General features: G+C 42.6%; 1 protein-coding gene across 1 annotated transcript in view; it reads right to left on the bottom strand.

The window, feature by feature from the left end:
* The window catches only part of hsd17b12a (hydroxysteroid (17-beta) dehydrogenase 12a), a 246328-nt gene that overhangs the window by 74253 nt on the left and 149747 nt on the right, over window positions 1–22328 (bottom strand). Inside the window, exon 4 of the mRNA XM_028793497.2 lies at window positions 20763–20873. Within this exon, the coding sequence (XP_028649330.1) occupies window positions 20763–20873 (111 nt within the window). The remainder of the gene's footprint in view (window positions 1–20762; window positions 20874–22328) is intronic.

The following is a 22328-nucleotide window of genomic DNA, read 5'->3' as shown; positions in this document are numbered from 1 at the left end:
ACATAATAAATAAAATAAAAATGACAATAATAAGCCACCAAAGCTATAATCATGCTGTCTTAGTTAAATAGAGGTGGAAGGACAAGGGTTACAAGCCAGACGTTCCTGGACACACACTGCTGGGCTCCGTCCATTCATGTCAATCAGTGTTCAGACCACTTTGCTTTCTGTGTTGTTACGTTTTTAATTTGTGTCTGTCTCTGAACTTGTCACAGCGTTTTGCATTTGCTTGCAGTGCAGAACGCTATACAACATAAACAAACTGATACCCTCTTTCTGCTGTGTCATCCTAGGACCCCAGAAACAAACGTGTGTGCCATCCTTTACATATCTAATGCATTTACATTTGGCACAGCGACTTTGTGTCTCATGATACAGCAAAACACACATCCCATAAAAACGCTTACATTCTACAAAATACACAATAAGGACAAAAATTTGTAGACCATCACAGCTGCATGAGCTTGTTGGACAAAACCATGGGCATTCATGTAGAGTTGGTCTCCCATAACAGTCTCCACGAGATTTTGCAGTGGGTTTGTGGAAATTTGTACTCATTCGGCCAAAAGAGCACTTGTGAGGTCAGGTAGTGATGATGTTTGAGTGAGATGGCTTCTAATTCGCTCCAACGGTGTTCAATAGGGTTGAGGTCAGGGCTCTGTGAAGATCACTCAAGTTCCTCCATGTCTTTATGGACTGGGGTTTATGTGGCTGATTGATTGTTGCCACAAAGTTGGAAGTGCACAGTTGTCTTAAGTGTCTTTGTTTGCTTTAGCATTAACAGTACCCTACACTGGAACCAAGGGGCTGAGCCCAAACTGTGCCATTATCCCTCCTTCAGCAAACTGTACAGTAACTACTCTGGAGTCCAGAAGGTAGCGTTCTCCTGGCATTCCCCAAACCCAGATTGGTCCATCAGCCTACCAGATAGTGAAGTGCGATTCATCACGCCAGATACCAGAGTTCCACTTCTCCAGAGTCCAATGATGGCATGCTCAGCACCAGTCTAGCCAATGCTTGGCATTGCACATACAGTAGTGATCTTAGGCTTGTGTGCAGGTGGCTCAGCCATGTAAATCCATTTCATGAAGCTCCTAACGCACAGTTCTTGTACTTCCAGTGACAGTTTGGAACTCAGTTGTGAGCGACGCACCAGAGGATACTCCATTTTTACATGCTTCAGCCCCCAGCGACCCTGACCTAGGACTTCGCATGGTCTACCACTTTGTGACCGAGCTGTTGTTGCTCCTCCATTTCACAAGAAGATCAGAACTTTCACAAACAGACTTGAGGCAAAGGAGGCCTCCTATGACAGTGCCATGTTTAAAGTCACTGAGCTCTTTGGTATGACCCAATGGAGATTGCAATGTCGTTTTATCTCCAAAAATCAGGAGTGCTCTCCCCTCGACTTTCTCATGTATTCAGATATGAGGATGGATATTTGAGTAGTAAACCGCAAGACAATGATTATATTATATACATTAAAGAACCATCAGCAAGAAATCAAATCAAATCAATAATATATTGAACAATTATTATAAAAGTGAAGTTGAATAAATTGGACTCTGCAGCTGCATGAATAAAAAAAAAAAAAATTGAGTATGTGTTCAGGTAAAGTACCACTTCTGGTTGATGGATTTGGCCCAAAAGTTAACACAGATCTACAATTCTGGTGTAACAACCGCATGTCGAATTACATCCATCTATCTCGTCGTGTTTTTGAGTTATCGTGTTTACACACACACAGACATAATTCCAAAAAATGGTATTTTCGGACTTGGGGAGGTCTAAAATGTTGAGATTCATCAAAATCTCGAGGTTGAATTTTTTCATGATTACTATACTGTACTTCCTCTATACTTCGTATACAACAAAGTAAAAATGATTATTCCTGTGTGACGTGGCAGGTGAATTACTGTCAACGAAAACTTGAGAAATAAACTGAAACGTTATTCACTCGTGATTTTTCTGTCCATACGGTACAGGTTTTGTTGACTAGCACATTCTGATTTCAGGTGTTTAAATTACATCTTGATATACAATAAGCGCAAAGAAAGGCGGCGCAGTAACATACCTTCTATTTCACACGCTTTACGCGCCCGTATTCACAAATGCTGTGTGAACACCCGCCCTCTGTCACCAGCCGCCGTTCACAGGATGAATGTATGTGGGTGGCTCGTTGTGGATGACTTTCGGTTTTAAAGTTAAAAGTTACAAGGGTTAAAGACTAATGGCAAGAATATTCATTCAAAAACGAAAACTAAAAATATTTTAGTATATTATTATTTTATTTCAGTTAGTCTTTCCAGCTACTTTAATAGTTTAGTTTAGTTTTAGTTTTTCATTTCGGTTTTGTTATTTTATTACAGTTTAGGAAAATGTTTATTTAATAATAGTTTCAGTTCTGATTGTAGTTTTCGTTCACTATAATAACCTTGCACCAGAGCGAGACTAAGGGTACCCACGCAATCTGACAATGTGTAAGAATGTGGTGGTAGTTCACCATAGCTAATCTTGTTTTCAGAATTTGCTTGATTAGCCTTGTCTTATGACTAGTGTTCTACACCACTTATGCTAAGTTGTTTAAAGTACAAACATGTTGTGCTACCAGAAGTGTGTAGCTGCTGGTCAATGTTCCTTAGTATTTTTGAAAAGAAATATCCTTCATCAGTCTGTCCTCCTTCTCAAGGGCAATGTTTCACAGTCTTACTTGGCAAAAGCGTAAAACGCAGGGGTGGCTACCTCATTAGTAAAGTGGAACTGAAACACAGAATTGACTCACATGACCTCTTAACAGACAATGAACTTGAGCTGACAGTGCTGGAATTGTTTTGACACATCAGAAAACCATCGGGAGCCCATGAGGCACTTGGATTGGGTCAGAACAAATCTCATTTTTTCACAAGTAGAAACATTACGACTTTTTCTGGATTTTATACCAGTGAAAATTCCACAGCATACATCTGACCTTTGTAGAAGTTCGCAGTCTAATAGCTTCCCTGTTATAATGTAAGTGACCATCTGTTATGTGTTATGAGGGACAGGGGACCTTTGGTGTGAACATTTTACCTGGCCTGTGCAATGGGATCAGTGGTTCCAGATGATTTTCTAGTCCCCACAAGCTAATGCTGGGATGTTTTTTGGATGATCCTACCCATAGTCTCTTCCAGGTTGTCTTTGAGGGAGAAGGAAGCTGGATAGAAAGCTCTGGGAAACACTAAGCTGCTGGAAAGAAGAGAGACCAGGGTGAGGAGAGGAAGGCAAGAAAGAGACAGCAAGGTGGGGAGTGCAACCAAAGAGGGGAGACAAGAGGGTAGCCCTACCTTACTGAACAAGCTAGGGACTAACCCATTTACTTTCTACCTCCAGACCCCGTACCCATTTGTTTATTTTGTTTGTAAACACCCTTTTGCTTGTTGCTCAGCCTATTTCAATAGCCCCCGCACTTCACTGGCATCATGCTCTACACCACATTATAGTGTTTCTTAAGCTACAAAACTATACTTAGGGTTTTTGAGACCCACAATCTCCGCTGACAGTCATCCCGGTTGTATCCCCCTTGGAGAATCACTACCACAGATCATAGCAGAGGAGGTTAGGAGCACACGCTGATTCAGCACGTTGCCACACCCACCACACGACAAGCCACCATAGGATCCCAGATTAGGACCCTTGTGCAGCCATGCGATGGTGACACCTCAGAACCACGCCAGTTCAGATGGAATGGAACAGTGCAAGGTTTTTTTTTTTTTTTTTTTTTTTTTTTTTTTTATGGTGGCTGGAGTGCCAATCCTGCCACCAACCCCAAGTTTTCCCTGCAGGTTGGAGGGCCTACATGCAGGGCTGGATGCAGGTTAAAGTATTCCTCAGGAAGGAGCAAATGCAGGTTAAGGGCCTTGCTCAGGTGCCCAACGGTGTAGAATCACTTCACTAACCTTCCCCGATTGCCAGCGCAGCCTCAGAGCCAGCACTCTGCCCAATCATAGCGGAGCACTGTTGATTCCTTTAATTGCCCGTGGCGACTCATCGTGAAACACTCTGTAAACTGTATGCGACCCTTTCACATCGAATGAACAGTAATTGTGACTCTCGACCCTGTGTAACCCAAAACCAGGCAACCTGAGACCCAAAATGGGTCACGACCCATCATTTGAGAGATTATGCCACATTAACTTGGTCTGCTAGCTTTCAAGGTTTTTTACGAGTATTTAAGAAAGAAGAGACGCTCAGTCGTTGTCATAAGTGACATCCTCGCTAACTTTCAGTTATGAAAGACGGTCAAGATAATAGTTATATTAATTATCGGTGGTATAGAGTACAACAAAACTCTTGTGTGCCCAACAAACGTACAATGCGTCACCCACAGTCCAGCACCATGATAATGAGAACGTATTAACTCTTTCAGGGTCGGATGTCAACTTTTGTTGAAATTCAGGGGTAGAGGATGGTAGTCAGTCGTAAACGGCGACAAAACCTGCGATTACATTTTAGTCTAACTCTGTCTTCGGTAGATGGGATGTTCGCTTTATTAAAATGGACCTCAACTCCCTGCGTGTGTACAAGTAGCAAAGAACCTCTAAAATAGCATCAACATCTGACAAGAGACCAAAGGAATGCACAAAGCAAAATACACCGTGGACGACATTTTGCGTATAATTGCTGAATCAGACTGTGACTTGTAATCTGGAGATGAAGATCGAAAACGAAAGTGAGGTACCAGTATCAGCTGATCGGTCCCCAGCTGATCGTGGTGCTGAACCTGTTCGTGTAGCTGACGCAACCTACGGCACTGTTTGCCTGGAAAGACAGCCACTTACGACAACAAGAGGTGCAAACCAGATTGTGTTACAGTGCAACTGCCACTGCAGCATGAAGACAGTTAGAAATGGCTAACAGGCGCCAACAGCAGCCACAGCATGCAGCAACATATGTTTTATATTGATTTATGCATGAAACCATTTCTTTGTCTGCATTTCCGAAATCTGAGTGTCTTTTGGAAAAAATATTCAGCCCTCAAAGAGTTAAAACAGAGAACTGCGTTTTTTCTAATGGAAAACAAAATCATCAGCTTACGGGATGTACCCCTTACCCCTGCTTCTACAGAACTAGACCATATGCTTTAAAATTTGGTGGACTTTCCTTCAAGGGCGCCACAAACAAAAGGGCCTACAACCCAGTAGCTTCACAGCTCCTAGGGTCTGACCAGCTCTGTAAAAAGTTTCCCAATCTTTTTTTTTTTTTTTCTGGGGTAGCACACATTTTGTAACCAAAACTATCCCAAAATACACCACTATTCTACTAACCGCAAACACATACAGGTGCTCAAATGTCTGAAGGGTTGTCGACTCATCGAGAAGCTGGCAAAATAGCAGCTCGAAGATCAGCGTTCCCAGACACGGCACTTAGTGAGCACTTTGCTGGCATCTCCAAGCTGCTTCATTCCTTCGCCTGCCCCTCTCTGCTTCTCATAAGCCCAACTATCTCACAGCCCTGTGAGGCTCACCGGCGCCCACACAGCCAGGGAGATGGACTTTAGTAACCAGGAGATGCGTTCAAAGTGCTCCAAGTGTTGTGTCTGCAACATAATGAACACAGAGCGGCTTTAATGCCAGCTTCTCCTGGGAGTCTGGCCTAACTACAGAGCTTGTCCCTCTCAGGTGCAGACCCAAGTGAGCCACACTATTATTTCTACAGCTCACATGGCACACCAATTAAAAAAAACACTGCACACATTGGTAGTTCTCATGGCGCACCACTATGCCGGGGCACACTAAAAAAAATGCTGCAGTAAAAGTTTGAAGCTCTCTCTACGTCTGTGTGGGTTGTCTCTCCTGTACGACTACAACAGAGTCAGTGGCCCAGTGGCAGAGCCCTTTGTGAAGAGCAGAATTTCAGCTTAGGGCTATTCATGAAATTATGCCATTGAGTGGGTCCCCAGGACTAAAAGACTGGTTTAGTTTATAAACAAATGTTTGCAGGCAAAGTAAGATACAGATGTTAAGGATACACAAATAAGGGGAGCCGCATTTCCACCTTAAAAAAAGGACAGGTGTGTCTGTGTATCTTTGTGCCTGTCTGGCTGCATCTCACACATTAGTACTGCTTCTATGAATCCCATAGCAAAGGGCATATAACAGATGCACCATCTGTTGGAATGATAAATGCAATTCAGTTTATTATTACTTGCATTACAAAATGCATGCCAGTAGATGGTGCACTGTAATCGTTAATGCGGAGGTCTACATTGATTATTTACATTTTAACTTATCTTAGATGGGTAGCACAGCTAGTCACTGATAACTCCTAATATCATATAATAACTACATTTATCCATCCATCCATCCTCTTCCACTTATCCGAGGTCGGGTCGCGGGGGCAGCAGCTTGAGCAGAGATGCCCAGACTTCCCTCTCCCTGGCCACTTCTTCTAGCTCTTCCGGGAGAATCCCAAGGCGTTCCCAGGCCAGCCGAGAGACATAGTCCCTCCAGCGTGTCCTGGGTCTTCCCCAGGGCCTCCTCCCGGTTAGACGTGCCCGGAACACCTCACCAGGGAGGCGTCCAGGAGGCATCCTGAACAGATGCCCGAGCCACCTCATCTGACTCCTCTCGATGCGGAGGAGCAGCGGCTCTACTCTGAGCCCCTCCCGGATGACTGAACTTCTCACCCTATCTTTAAGGGAAAGCCCAGACACCCTGCGGAGGAAACTCATTTCAGCCGCTTGTATTCGCGATCTCGTTCTTTCGGTCACTACCCATAGCTCATGACCATAGGTGAGGGTAGGAACATAGATCGACTGGTAAACTGAGAGCTTTGCCTTACGGCTCAGCTCCTTTTTCACCACGACAGACCGATGCAGAGCCCGCATCACTGCGGACGCCGCACCGATCCGCCTGTCGATCTCACGTTCCATTCTTCCCTCACTCGTGAACAAGACCCCGAGATACTTGAACTCCTCCACTTGAGTCAGGATCTCGCTACCAACCCTGAGAGGGCACTCCACCCTTTTCCGGCTGAGGACCATGGTCTTGGATTTGGAGGTGCTGATTCTCATCCCAGCCGCTTCACACTCGGCTGCGAACCGATCCAGGGAGAGCTGAAGATCACGGCCTGATGAAGCAAACAGGACAACATCATCTGCAAAAAGCAGTGACCCAATCCTGAGTCCACCAAACCAGACCCCCTCAACACCCTGGCTGCACCTAGAAATTCTGTCCATAAAAGTTATGAACAGAATCGGTGACAAAGGGCAGCCCTGGCGGAGTCCAACTCTCACTGGAAACGGGTTTGACTTACTGCCGGCAATGCGGACCAAGCTCTGACACCGATCGTACAGGAACCGAACAGCTCTTATCAGGGGGTCCGGTACCCCATACTCCCGGAGCACCCCCCACAGGATTCCCCGAGGGACACGGTCGAACGCCTTTTTCAAGTCCACAAAACACATGTGGACTGGTTGGGCAAACTCCCATGCACCCTCCAGGACCCTGCTAAGGGTGTAGAGCTGGTCCACAGTTCCGCAACCAGGACGAAAACCACACTGTTCCTCCTGAATCCGAGGCTCGACTATCCGACGGACCCTCCTCTCCAGGACCCCCGAATAGACTTTTCCAGGGAGGCTGAGGAGTGTGATCCCTCTGTAGTTGGGATATAAATTATTATATTATACAATATATATACAATATATATTATATTGATATACAATAATTTGTACCGTAGTCTCTTTAAAAATACTTATGTTGCATATGTGTCTAACCTGGTAATGTCTAAAAGTACTCTTGGGTTAAATGCAGCATAATATTTCCATAAGACGCTGTCATAGATTAATAATTAGAATATTCTTATGTTAAATATGTTGTGATTTTTCTTCCGTGAGACGATGCCACAGTTTAATACATATACTATAAAATTTCTCTAGATTTTACAGTTTGAAACTTCCTCAGCACCTGCTGATGTCCATGAATCACAGACTTCAAACAGTCATTGCATGTGAGGGATATGCGAGAAATTCCTAAATATGACAACGGCTTTAACAGACCTGCCATTGCTGTGCCCCAAGCATTATGGTGGCCTGAAATGGAAGGACCGTGTAGAAAACGTGCTGTGGGACTGAAATGTCTACAAACCCCCTTAAATGAAAGTCTGCAATATGCACTTTAATCACAATGTCTGAATTGTTTGATTTGTGATTTTAAACTGTGGACCAGAGGGGGAAATCAGGAAAAAAAAAATGTGTTTTTGTCCCAAACGTTATAGAGGGCACTGTGTATATCTGCCTTTACATACAAATGCATTTAATCAGTAAAGCCACGTTTTAGTCCTGAGGTCCCCCTCATTTTCCAAAAATCCTGTGCCAAGACTGTACACTTCACACCTCACTTTGGGGTCTGCCACTGGAGGTCTGTAGCCAGAAACCTTCTCAGTACAACAGTCACACATATTGTGTTTCTTTTTTTTTGTTCTTTATTTCGCCTTATACAATTTCTTGTATTAGGAATTTGTTAGTTTTCGCATACCCCTTGGGGTCAGAGCGCAGGGTCAGCCATTGTACAGTGCCCCTGGAGCAATTGAAGGTTAAGGGCCCAGCAGAGTAGGATCTCCTTTGGCAGTGACGGGGATTTGAACCGGCAACCTTCGGGATACCAACACAGATCCTTAGCCTCAGAGCCACTACTCCGTTATTAATCTCTCCACTTTACATTGAATGAATGGTGTTGTAGCGATGGTCTGGTGCTGCTATTGTACTTGAATCCAAGTCTGTGGGAGACATGCAGGTAGTAAGAATGTTATGGCAATAAACTTAAACTTGTCCTTCCACATTGCAACGACAAGCAGGTGAGGTTACTTGATAGTTCTAGCGTCATGAGTGTGTCCTGTGAAGGACTGCCATCTTGTTAAGGGCCAGTCATGATGCTCCAAGGGTAAGCTTCGGCCTTCTCTGACACTATAGTAAGTTGGATTAAGCCAGACTGAGAACATTATACAGTACACTTCCATATTTTGTATTTGCACATACACAAAGATATTTACATTCTGTTAAATTGTTTTTCCCTGCAATACCTTAATTGTCCACAAGATGGCAGGAAATCCAAAGAAGAACACATCTAGCCTGCAAATTTTCACCCTCATTATCCAAACAAGAAGACACAGCTGACCCCTACTGCATCAGACATAGGACATATCCATGGGTGTACACACACTCACCTTTCCACTGAGCTCCACTGAAGTGAGCACCAGTCCATAGCAGAGAACATTCACTCAGCCAGGCCACTTTAAAGCCAGTTCAGCCTATGAGAAAGAATTCCATTGTACTGTGCAAAAAACAACAGCACTAATTCTGAACTTGAGTTCACCCATCCATCAACCTGTTAACCCTAACTCAAGGCCAGAGCAATTTCAGTTAGAATGGGGCCTGGGACAAGACAGGAGAGACGTCCACCACAAAGCCCACACACAGTCAGGAGCAACCTGCATGTCTTTGAGGTTTAAAAGCCAACTGAAGGATGAGGTGAAAGCCCGCCGTGGACACGGAGAGAACATTCAGACTTCACACAGACAAAAACTTTGAACACACTGATACCACAAATTTGATGCATTTCTCCATGACCGTTCACAGAATGTCAGGTTATATAGCGGTGGAGTACAAGTCACAGGAGGTTCTGCTCCAACTTTATAACACACTGGTGAGGTCTCATCTTGAGTGCTGGGTGCGGTTTTGGTATCCAGGCTACAAAAAGGACATGGCAGCACAAGAGAAGGTCCAGAGAAGAGCGACTAGGCTGATTCAGGGCTACAGGGGATGAGTTATGAGGAAAGATTAAAAGAGCTGAGCCTTTACAGTTTACACAAAAGAACATTAAGAGGAGACCTGACTGAAGTGTTTAAAATTATAAAGGGAATTAGTCCAGTGGGTCGAGACTGTGATTTTAAAATGAGTTCATCAAGAACACGGGGACACAGTTGGAAACTTGTTAAGGGGAAATGTCACGCAAACATTAGGAGGTTTGTCGTTACACAAAGAACGATAGACACTTAGAATAAGTGACTAAGTAGTGTGATAGACAGTAAGACTTTAGGGACTTTCAAAAATCGACTTGATGTTTTTTTGGAAGAAATAAGTGGAGAGGACTGGTGATCTTTGTTGGGCTGAGTGGCCTGTTCTCGTCTAGAGTGTTCTAATGATTCTAATGTTCATCTAAATAGATAAAAGTGCTTATGTACAGTGCATCCGGAAAGTATTCACAACACATCATTTTTTCCACATTTTGTTATGTCATAGCCTTCTTCCAAAATGGATTAAATTCATTTTTTTCCTCAGAATTCTACACACAACACCCCATGAAAAAAGTTTACTTGAGGTTTTTGAAAACACACACAAAAATATTTTTCCCAGCTTTACTTACTCAATGTAACCGATAACATCCAAGTGAAAGATATCACAGCTACAGTTTAGAAGAATTATAAAAATAAAAAAAAAGACCTACTGAGATTAATAAAGGACCCCCCCCCCCAATGTAATGTCATTTTGTTGACCCACCTTTTGCTTTAATGACAGCCTTGAGTCTGTTGGGATTCTTCTCTATCAGCTTTGCACATCTAGATTGAGCCCACTCAATATTTGCCCCCCACTCTTCTTTACAGTTTAACTGTTCAAGTTCAGTCAAATTGGATGGTGAGCGTTGGTGGTCTGCTATCCTCAAATCTTTCCACAGATTTTGAATGGCACTTAGGTCTGGGCTCTGACTGGGCCACACGAGGACATTCAGCCACTGGGTGGTCCATTTTGGTGTGTGCTTCGGGTCGTTGTTGTCGTGTTGAGAGGTGAACATTCTGCCCATCTTCAACTTTCTGGCAGAGGATAGCAGGATTTCCTCAAGAACTTGATGGTATTTTGCTCCATCCATTTTTCCTTCTACACAAATGAGAGCCCCAGGCCCCCCACAACAGGATGCTGCCCCCTCCTGCTTTACTGTAGGTACGGTGTGTTGTGGATGGTGAGCTGCATTGGTGTACAGTTTGGTATTTAGGCCAAATAGTTTGATTTTGGTCCCATCTGACCATAAGACTTTTTTCCACTCGGCATCAGAATCTTCAAGGTGCATTCTGGCAAAGCTCAAACAAGCCTTAATGTGGCCTTTCTTGAGAAGTGGATTTTTCTTTGTGACCCTCTCGCACAAGCCACCATTGTGGAGCTCTTGTGAAATTGTTGTCACATGCACACAATGACCACTCTTTGCCATCAAAGCCTGTAACTCCTTCAAAGTGTCCATTGGCCTCTTGGTAATCTCTCTTACCAGTCTCCTCCTTGCTCTTCTATCCAGGTTGGATCCACCGAGGGGCCTAGTAGTACCAAACAGTTGTCACATCTTTATTAAGGACTTTACTGAGCTCCTTGGGATTGATAAAACCTTTGAGATGATTTTGTCTCCATCTCCTGCCTTCTGTCTGTCCACAACTGAGATCTTTTGAAAGTGGTTTGCCACCATAGTCAGTTGTTTGCTGTCAGTTGTACTACCAAGCAAGGGAATGAAGGCTTCAGGAACAGCTTCACTAATCACACTCATTACAACTGATCACAGGTGGAAGGAAGCCAGTAACCGCAATGGAAATGGTGGGCACTGACACCTGATTGAGTTTAGGAGGGGGCTGATCCTTTATTCATCTCAGGATTTCTTGTTTTTTTATTTTTTAAAAATGTTCTGAACTGTAGCTGTGATATCTTTCATTTGGTTGTTAGAGATTGCATTGAGTAAGTAAAGCTGGAAAAAATATTAGTTTGTGTGCTTTCAGTTAAGGCTGTAAAGCAAAAAAATGGGAATAGTTTGAGGTGGTGGGATTCTTCTCTATACCCACTATAAATGTGACACGGTTATATTATGTGTGACTTTTTTTTTTTTTTTCCAAGTTTGTACTTGAGCTCCAAGCTTATTTTCAGGGGACAATACAGAAAAATAAAGTGAATAATCTCATCTTTACAAATTAACAACAATATTTATTTCTATACTGCGGTGGGTTGGTTCCCTGCCTTGTGCCCTGTGTTGGCTGGGATTGGCTCCAGCAGACCCCCGTGACCCTGTGTTCGGATTCAGCGGGTTGGAAAATGGATGGATGGATTTATTTCTATTGCACATTTTCATACAAATGATGTAGCTCAAAGTGCTTTACAGGATGAAAGCTTTACAAGAGAAAAAAGACAAAATATAAAAATAAAATTAGGCAATACTAATTAACATAGAATAAAAATGAGGTCCGATGGCCAGGGAGGACAGAAAAGACAAAAAAATCTGCAGGGGTCATGAGACCACCCGGCCCCCTCTAGGCATTCTACCCAACATCAATGATCTCAGTTGGTCCTCATGGTTTACAGGCTTCACGTGGAAGAACTTGATGATGACGGTCAAATTAACAAGCCAGACTGATAACTTTGTTGAATATATAAACTGCACATTTTAAATGGAGTATAGTCACAAAGCCAACAGCATCAAATAATCTCACACATCTGCAAAGTAAGATACAGTGTCCTGTGGAAGTATTCACCCCCCTTTGTCACACTAGAGCCTGGAATTCAAATGGATTTTGGGTGGTGGGGGGTTAGCATCATTTAATTTACACAACCTACCACTTGGAAAGTGCAAAATATTTTTTAATTGTGACACAAATAATTACACAAAAAAAGCAGAAATCCTGAGTGTGCATAGGTGTTCACCCCCCAAAAAGCAATACTTTGTAAAGCCCCCTTATGCTGCAAGTCTCCATTAGCTTAGCACATCTCACCACTGGGATTTTCGCCCATTCCTCAAGGCCAAACCACTCCAGCACCTTCAAGTTCAGTGGGTTGTGTTGATGTACGGCCATCTTCAAGTTCTGCCACAGATTCTCACTTAGACTGAGGTCTGGGCTTTGACTCGGCCATTCCAAGACATTTCAATGTTCCCCTTTAAGCCATTCCAGTGTCACTTTAGCAGTATGTTGAGAGTCATTCATTGTCCTGCTAGAAGGTGAACCTTCATCCCAGTCTCAAATCTCTAGCACACTCAAACAGGTTTTTCTCATGAATTGCCCCATGTTTAGTGCCATATTCTTTCCATTTTGTTATAATGGTTTTAATGGTGCTCTGTGGGATATTTTTTTTATAACCCAAACCTGACCTCTACTTCTCTCCAACTTTGTCTCTGACCTGTTTGGTTTGCTCCTTGGTCTTCATGTTGCTTGCTTAGTGGTGTTGCAGAATCAGGGGCCTTTCAGATCAGACATCATATGACAGATCATGTGACCCTAATCCACTAATTACAGTATGTGATGAAACCACAAGCACTCACAACTTTTCAGCTTTTATTTGTTTTATATATACAGTATATAACCCATATATATAAAACATATATATTATATATATATAATTATTATATACTGTATATCTATTATAAAAAAAAATCTTTGGGAGGGAGACGAGACGTGATCTTCTCGGAAGACAATTTGATGTCCCACGAGAGACACTAACTTGCTCCCAGCTCTCAAAACGACGCCAGGCGACAAGCAAAATACGCAGCTTACCAGCAGCAAAAAGCCAGCAGATGATCTGGCCGTTTCTCCATGCATGCGTTCAGCCACACTAACCCCCCTTCACAACGCGAGCGGCAGAGACACGAAGTGGCAAAAGGACAGCTGCTGTACAGGCTTTGAAATGATCGGGCAGCGAGACAAGCAGAACACGCAGCTCGCCAGCAGCAGAAAGACAGCAGATGATCCGACGGCATCTCCTTAGCGTGTGTTCAGCTGCACCCCCTTCACAACACGAACAGCGTTATATGTCCTGCGAGAAAGAGATGTAGCCACACCCGCGGCCGGAAATAAAGGACAAGTATTGTTTTTACAAAAGTTTTCAAGTAAAAGTGAAAATAATGCATATGTAACAATTCCCATGAAAATAATCTCTTTAAATTGTATATCTGGTAAACCAAACCTGGGCAAGCTAAGCGAGCAGGGGGCAGAGCCCCTTAGTGTGTGTATTATATTATATTATATTATATTATATATATATATATATATATATATACACACACACACACACACACACACATACATACATGCATACATACACACACACAAGGTATTTTATTTTCATTCCACTTAAGTAATTTGGACTACCGTATACTGTATACTTATGTTTTAAGTTCTCCGCGGATAAGCCAGGGCTTGATTTTACCGTATAATTTCCGGTATTTTATAATCTTGGTCATATAAATTGAATGCAGAGAATTCATGCTATTGGTCTAAGAGATTATGATATGCTAACGCCCACTTGAGAGAGTAACCACGGAGTACACGGCCTTTTCTTCTGTGTATTGTGCCTACGTGACCACACTGTGATACCCAAACTATTCTGAAGCGATGTTTGCACTGTTGTGTTTTCTGTATCTCGCACCCTCATACACCTTTATTTTAAGAGCATCCCTTTGTAACAATGGAGCGTTCGATCAGAAGAAATTATGAAGCTGGTTTTGAATTAAAAGTCGTTGATGTGGCAAAAAAAACTGGTAACTACGCTGCTGCAACAAACTTCGATGTGTCTGAGAAACTGGTGCGAGATTGAAAAAAAATTAAGTGTCGCATTTTTGAACGGGCGTATGAGTCGGGGTCTGATTTTATGAGTTTAGAGTTTCAAGACCTGACTTATATGCTAGTATATACGGTACAGTGGAACCTCGGTTCACGAATGTCTCGGTACACGTACAAATCGGTTTACGACCACAAAGTTCGCCAAACTTTTGCCTCAGTTCACGACCACATACTCGGTATACGAACAAGCCAGTTTCCCCAACGGTTTGTACAGTTCAGTCTCTCCCTGTGCATTTCCTTTGCAGCAAGCTGGAGAGAGAGAGCGAGAGAGCGCAACACACACACACACACACACACACACACACACACACACACACACACACACACACACACACACACAGAGGCAGCGCGAGAGAGAGAGCTGGACTCATAAGGTAGAGAAGGCAGTTAAAGAATGCACTGAGCTTGATTTTGTTTTCACTTCTGTTTTCAGCGATCGGTTCGTAGTGTGCATTGTTGCAATGTTACTTTTCTTGGTCGTTTATTAAATTACGGATTTTTTCAAATGTTCCTTTTTTTCCCTGTGCTTAAAACTCATTAAAAAAAAGTGTTTTTAGCCAGCGGTTCATAGCGTGAACTATTGCAGTGTTAGTTTTCTCTGTTGTTCAAGGTTTTCTCAGTGTTATTCAATGTTTTTACATTTAGTTTACTATTACGCTGTGCATTCTATGGTTTAATTAACTATATTTGTGCTTAAAAACTTAAAAAAATATATATATTTACATACAGTTTGTATGGTCTGGAACAGATTAATTGTATTTACATACAATCCAATGGGGGGAATTGCTTCGGATCACGACCAAATCGGTTTACGACCAGAGTTTTGGAACGAATTATGGTCGTGAACCAAGGTTCCACTGTATATTGTTTAGTCCACTACATAAATTCAAATTGAAAATCCATTTTAATTCCAGGTTGTAATGCGACAGAACCGGACAAACATCAAGGGAGATGAATACTTTCTCATGGCACTGTACTTCACGGGGCGAGTCCACAGCAATACACTAACTGAAACACAAATGGCTGCTTGTTTTTTATTTAATATAATAATGTGGATAATGAATATTGTGCATCGCCATTAACGATTTATGTCTTTTGTGATGCATCAATGGCAATCATGTGTCCAGCAACCACCCATAATGCTAAAAAGATGGCTGTGACTATGACCTAAATACTAAAAAAAAATGGCAACACAAAAACAGTACAAAAAAAAAAAATAATAATAATTACATTATGGAATCAATAAGAAAAGCATAAACAATAAAATTATGACAGAGCAAAAGAGATTAAGAGGATTCTAAAATTGCAATATGGGCCTGTCCTAAGGAATATGGAACATTTAGTCACCTCAGAATGTGGGTGGTGTCGACAAGCGGTACCACACGGTGAATATCGAAGTGATATTTTAATAACTGTCTGCACTGGTGACGTTCTCACATCAAAAAGCACACTGTGGTAAGTCAAATAATCAGATGGGAGGTGATAATTTTATAATAACCCACTTGTACAAAGAAAAAGTGTCCGTCATTGCTGCGTGTGTAAAGATGGCATTACATGACTCATGGCGGTGTGACGTGAACCACCATGTCTGTCACAATGTCAAATCTGTCTGTATGAACCAAACGCATGCTGCCATCCTAACAGTGGCACGTGACTATTGAAATGATTCAGGGCACATGTAATGGTGAATCATAGTGACGGTGGACTTATACTCAGCAATATCATAGCAAAGGCAAATGAAATTCATCCGAGTTTAGACTGTTAGATGCGGTCAGCAGAAATATGACAGCCCAACCCAACCAACAAGCAGTGCACCATAGTTATTGAGATATGTGGCATTGTGAAGGCCGGTACTTCAAAAATTCTTAAGAATAACATAATGGTTAGCAGCTCAAAGGTCCTCCTGCATGCTGCAAATTGATTGGTGGGTGGGAGCAGCTAACCGATGATGATGGGGTCTGCATTTTCTCTTTCTTCCCACATCCTAAACATGTGCACATTAGGTTTATTGTGTATTGACCCTTTAGTGTGAGCCTCTCCAGAGTCCAGAGTCGGCTCTCGCCTTGAACCCAATGGTCTTGGAAAAGGCAACAGCTTCCGGGTGACCCTGATTTGAATAAGAAGGACAGAAATCGGATTGGATGGACAAATGGGAGTTGGAAAAGAAACACAAATTAAAAAGTCGGTGCACTTCCTTGTTAAACAGCAAGATGGCAGCAATGCCTTGCAAGAATAAACTGCAACTGAAATGTAGACATTTTAAAGAAATTGTTCAGTGCATCATCACCAGGAGTGGAATTAAAACCCAAAACACTTGGATTTTCAGAGCATGAAGGCAGCATTGACATATAAAGGTAACAGCAAGTTAAAATTTACTCTGAGGACCCCCCAAACCCCCGAATCATTTTCCTTGATACAGTTTAGAGGGGGCCCACGTCAATTTAATGCTTGTGTCAATCAACTGATCATTATTTTATGTAGCACCTTTCACAGAGCAAACCATCACAAAGCACTTCACATGGCTAACAAAATTATAACACACAGTTAATAAATAAACACTCGGTTCTTTTATTTTTTATTAGTTATTATTTGTTCAGCATCTTTATCCATGGAGACAGACTCCATTTCTTTAGATTCTTTCCAGTTGGAGCACACACAGGTGACGTGACTTGCTCATGCTCACTTGGTGTCAGTAGTGGGATTGAAACCCACAACCTCAGGGTTTGCTTTAAGCACTTACACCACACTGCCTGCCACAGTTTAGAGTCTAGAATTTGGATTTTAGAATTTAGAGTATCCAGGTACCCCAGTGTGAATGTTGGTGGGATCAGAGCAAAAAGGGAAGTAGATGAAGAGAACCCAAACGTCACACACACACAGACAGTGACTGACCAACCCTGCTGGGACTTGAACGAAGTTCCCTGAAGGCACAAGATAGTAGTGTGAACCACTGCGCCCCATTGCACCCATTAATATTTATTTTTGTATCAAATCGCCCGGACCCTTATGTCATGCTGTAGCAGCACTGAACATGAATTGCACAGTAATGGTAAGCGAAAAAGTTCTGGGTTCAAATCCTGGCTCAAGCACTATTTGTGTGGAGTTTTTATCTTTCCATTTTACTTCTTTTAGGACTTTAATTTACATTCAGTACCAGTAAAGCTTTCAGAGTAGTACTTATGCATTTCGATAAAAATAATGGTTGTTGTTCTACTGTGACTATGAGGGTCTACACCCACGTTCTAAATTATATGTGAATAGACAAGTGAGTGAGAGTGAGAAATACAGGGTGCCAAGGACGGTCTGGGCTCCTTCTGAGAGCAGGGCCGTCTTAACACATGGGCATGCTGGGCAGTTGCCTGGGGGCCCCACATTTTTTCTGTTTTGCTAACAAAACAGGGACCTCAGTGCTCTACTTTACCTGGGGGCCTATGATGCTGTTAAGATGGCCCAGCCTGAGAGGATCACTTATGAAGTTGTGTGTTTTGGGGGGGCTCTAAAATCCTGAAAATTGACCATTTTAATTATCCATCCACCCATTATCCAACCCGCTATATCCTAACTACAGGGTCAGGGGGTTTGCTGGAGCCAATCCCAGCCAACACAGGGCGCAAGGCAGGAAACAAACCCCGGGCAGGGCGCCAGCCCACACACACCCACACACACTAGGGACAACTTAGGATCGTCAATCCACCTAACCTGCATGTCTTTGGACTGTGGGAGGAAACCCATGCAGACACGGGGAGAACATGCAAACTCCACGCAGGGAGGACCCAGGAAGCGAACCCTGGTCTCCTAACTGCGAGGCAGCAGCGCTACCCAGTGCACCACTGTGCCGCCCCCCATTTTAATTATATTACCTAAAAATAAAGCTGACAAAGTATGCCTTTGATGTTGGTTTCCTCTTTTTGTCAGTTATGCTAGGGGTGTACCAGTGGCCATGGCTTAAGTATTTTCATGGATCGAAGCAGGCCATCACATGTCTGCTTAACCTCCTTGACATTAACCCTGAGCACGACTCGGGCTTGGACTCAGAATTATTACGTTAAACCCGAGTCAGAGTCGGGGTGATGTGTGACGATATGCTTTATAGTGTTAAGCCTGCCTCACTCTTGGACAGTATTCTGCTGGCATCTACTGAATTAAATAACATCATGCTGGCAAAATATATAAATATTTCTATGCTTTTTATCACTTTACGGTTTTTCTAAGGTAACTCATCAATCTTCATGAGAGGGACAGAGCCTCCAACAAATAACACAATAGCAAGTGAAAAGCCGTTAAGGCAGTTTTAGAACAAACTGACACTGAACCTTAGCTCAAATCGGTGATTGAGTGATGATGATGTGAATTGGTCATCAGATAGTGAAATAGCTGCATGATGTGGCACAACATGACCGTACCGCCATGATATGCCTAGTGAATTCAGTCATGTGAAACTCCACCGAGGTGAAACAGCAGCTGCATGACAAAAAAATCAAAATAATTCTGATCAAATGCAAGGACCCCTAATCACTGTTCACAATGCGGCAACTGTCAATGTTTGTGGCAGGGGAATTGTGGAAGTCGCTAAGTCTTGTGCTGTGGTAGCCTACAATAACTGAAGGGGTGCACCGATTGTGTGGGTCGGGCACTGACATTCTACCCTCTCACGTGCAAGCAACAGCAAAAATATTATAAGAAAAGTGCACCAAGGAACAGGCTTGTCCTGTTACAATTGTGACATCGGGGCTGTGCGTTGGTGTCTGTCTCAAAACATGTCACACAGAGGACATGTACCAAATCTGCATCGGTACAGCAGTGCAAACTAGGCATACTTTTTGCACTGTGTTTATGTTAATGTTTTGGTATTCACATGTTTATGTTACACACTAGGGGGCTTGCCCCCTGCCCACTTCACTCGCCAACCAGCCTGTGCTACGCACCAGCCACTTTGTGTCTCTGCCGCTCATGCTGTGAAGAGGGGGGTTGAATGCACCCCAAGGAGATGTGATCACTCCTCCCAAGCCCCCTCTTAAATGCTGTTACAATAGGAAACAAATAGGTTTTTTTTATCTCCTCTTTGCTCATTCAGCTGCTGCTGCTGCTGCTGGTGTGATCTGCATCTCGTGCAGCACTTCGAACATTTAAAAGTCCGTACAGCAGCTGTCCTACTCTTTGTGTTTTATTTCCGGCCCCGAGCCTGGTTAAATCACTTGGCACAAAGTCTCATCTCGTGGGACGCGAGTTCTTGATATTTTTTAGTTTATAATTTAAAAACAGAATAAGAATCTGAAAATCTAACAACATCACCTTAAAGTTCATAAAATTCTGAAAAGAATGATACCAAACAAATATATGTAGCCTTTAAAATAAGCCCAATTTAAAGCGTGACAAAAAACATGGAATAAAATTGTTGCACTTAGCCTAATTAGGGTTTTATATATACAGTAATAGATAGATAGATAATGTGAAAGGTACTATATGATATGATGGCACTCAGTTTTGTTTTCATTCTCTCCTATTGTCCCCAGGGGGTCCAGAGTGTGTCTCATAACTGAGCCTGCCCTTATAATTAGCCTATTGATTTGGTGGGTTTCTTTTGAAGTGATGTTATCAGCCCAGCTCACCATAGACTGGCCATCACGGAGTTATTTAAGATTGTGAAATGCTGTATATCACTTCCTTCATTAATAGAACACAGTCTCATAATGAAGTAGAGTCTGCTCTGTTCTTTCTTATATAGATCCTCTGTGCTCTGAAATCAGTTCAGTCTGTCATTGATGTGGACCCCCAAGTACTTGGAGTGGACCACCTTTACCTCCACTCCTTGAATATGACCAGATATAGGGGTCTTTGGTGCAGAGAAAGTCCCTAAGCAGCAGCTTGGTTTTGCTGATTGGTCCCGTGTCCACCTCAGACGTGTGATCATTGTCTTAAACCGTCTGTTCTCTAAATGTATAAAAAAGATTAAATCCTTTGGAATGTCGCCTTGTATGTATATCAGTAATGATGCTGGTCCAGCTGGCTTAATGCAAATACTGTATCTCTAAAAAATGAACAAATCTATCTACCTAATTTAAACAATTTACTTTTTTGCTTTCATAAACCAACAATGCAGTCAAGCTAGAACTGTTTTACTGAATTGTAAACGCCTTGGACAAACTCACCCAGCACTCCAATTTCTAGATCAGCCAGCACCGACTCGATGATTTTGTAAATGTCTTCCTTCTCTCCAAAGTCCACTGCAATGGTCTTGGTATCGACATGAAATTTCTCTTCTGTAAAACAAAAAAGTCTATTCATTCACCTATTCATATGCATATGAAAAACAGGATTCAGAAATAAGAAGAATCTCTTTTTAATGTATGCAGGAAGCTGCTTGTAATGTTTTACCGGTCTGTAGTAGCCCATGTGTTCTTCTACATTGTGGTCTCCTCGGGAAGCAACTTGAACTCAAAAGACGCGCAATGTCTGAACAAACTGATTGGGAAAGACTGCGCCATCACAGGGCCAACTCTGGACACGCTGGAAACTGTTATGGAAAAGAAGATGGTAGCAAACTTGGATGCCACCCTGAAAAATCCTCTCTGGACCCCCCAGGAGGCGCTCACTTGGAGCACTTTTAGTCCCAGGCTCATTCCACCATGGTGTGCTAAGAACCTCTGGGGGGTCTTTTCTGCTTGCTGCTATCAGGCAATTCAATGCGTCCTTATTATATTTATTTTGAAATATCTACACAATATACATTTATTATTGATTGATTGCCCGTATAATTTGTCCTGTCAATCTGTCTCTTTCCTTTGTATGTTTCTGCTGCCATATGCATCTCAATTTCCTTATATGATTAATAAAGTTTATCTAATTGAATTTGAACTAATCATTACTCCACATGCAAAGCCAACAGCCTTTATCTTTTCTATTTATTTCTGTTTTTCTACTTAATTTCTGTAAGTATCCATAAAGCAAACAGGGCTTGAGAAGACTTGAAACATTCAACACCTTCACCCCACACTTCCTTGACATGTCAAGTGCAACTTGAACAACAAAGTTTTAAAAGTTTACAACCTTGAATTCAGTGTCTTGTTATTAAAGATTAACAGAAGGGTCACCGCCAAACGTCAACTACATTCATTAAATTGAGAACCACAATGCTTTTGCTTTTATTTGCACCAGTCCACCGTCAGACAAACACGAGTAGGGGGCAACTACAAGGCTATGACAAAAATGGTCGTACTGCCTCCGAGTGTGAGAGGGTGCTGTCGCTAACACCTTCTCCTCTTTTACCTTCACGACAGACCAGCTTCAGGGATGTGGATGTCACTTCCTCTGCCGCTAAACCTGAAGCCCGCCCCTTTTGCCCACTCCAGACAAGGTACAAAGAGGGGGGGAAAAAAAAAAATCGTGAGTGGTCTCCCCTCGACTTTCTCATATACTCATATATGGGGATGGATATTGGAGGAGTAAACCGCAAGACAATGATTATATTTTTATATTATGTACATCTGCGGTGGGTTGGCACCCTGCCCAGGATTGGTTCCTGCCTTGTGCCCTGTGTTGGCTGGGATTGGCTCCAGCAGACCGCCGTGACCCTGTGTTCGGATTCAGCGGGTTGAAAAATAGATGGATGGATGGATGGATTGATTATGTACATTAAAGAAGAATCAACAACCAATCAAATCAAATTAATAACATATTGAACAATTATTATAAAAGTAAAACTGAACAAATTGGAC

Source organism: Erpetoichthys calabaricus, chromosome 2, assembly GCF_900747795.2.
Source record: "Erpetoichthys calabaricus chromosome 2, fErpCal1.3, whole genome shotgun sequence".
NCBI classification, from domain to species: Eukaryota; Metazoa; Chordata; class Cladistia; order Polypteriformes; family Polypteridae; genus Erpetoichthys; species Erpetoichthys calabaricus.
Note: the sequence above shows the minus strand (reverse complement) of the source record. Positions and strands in the feature narration are given on the sequence as shown.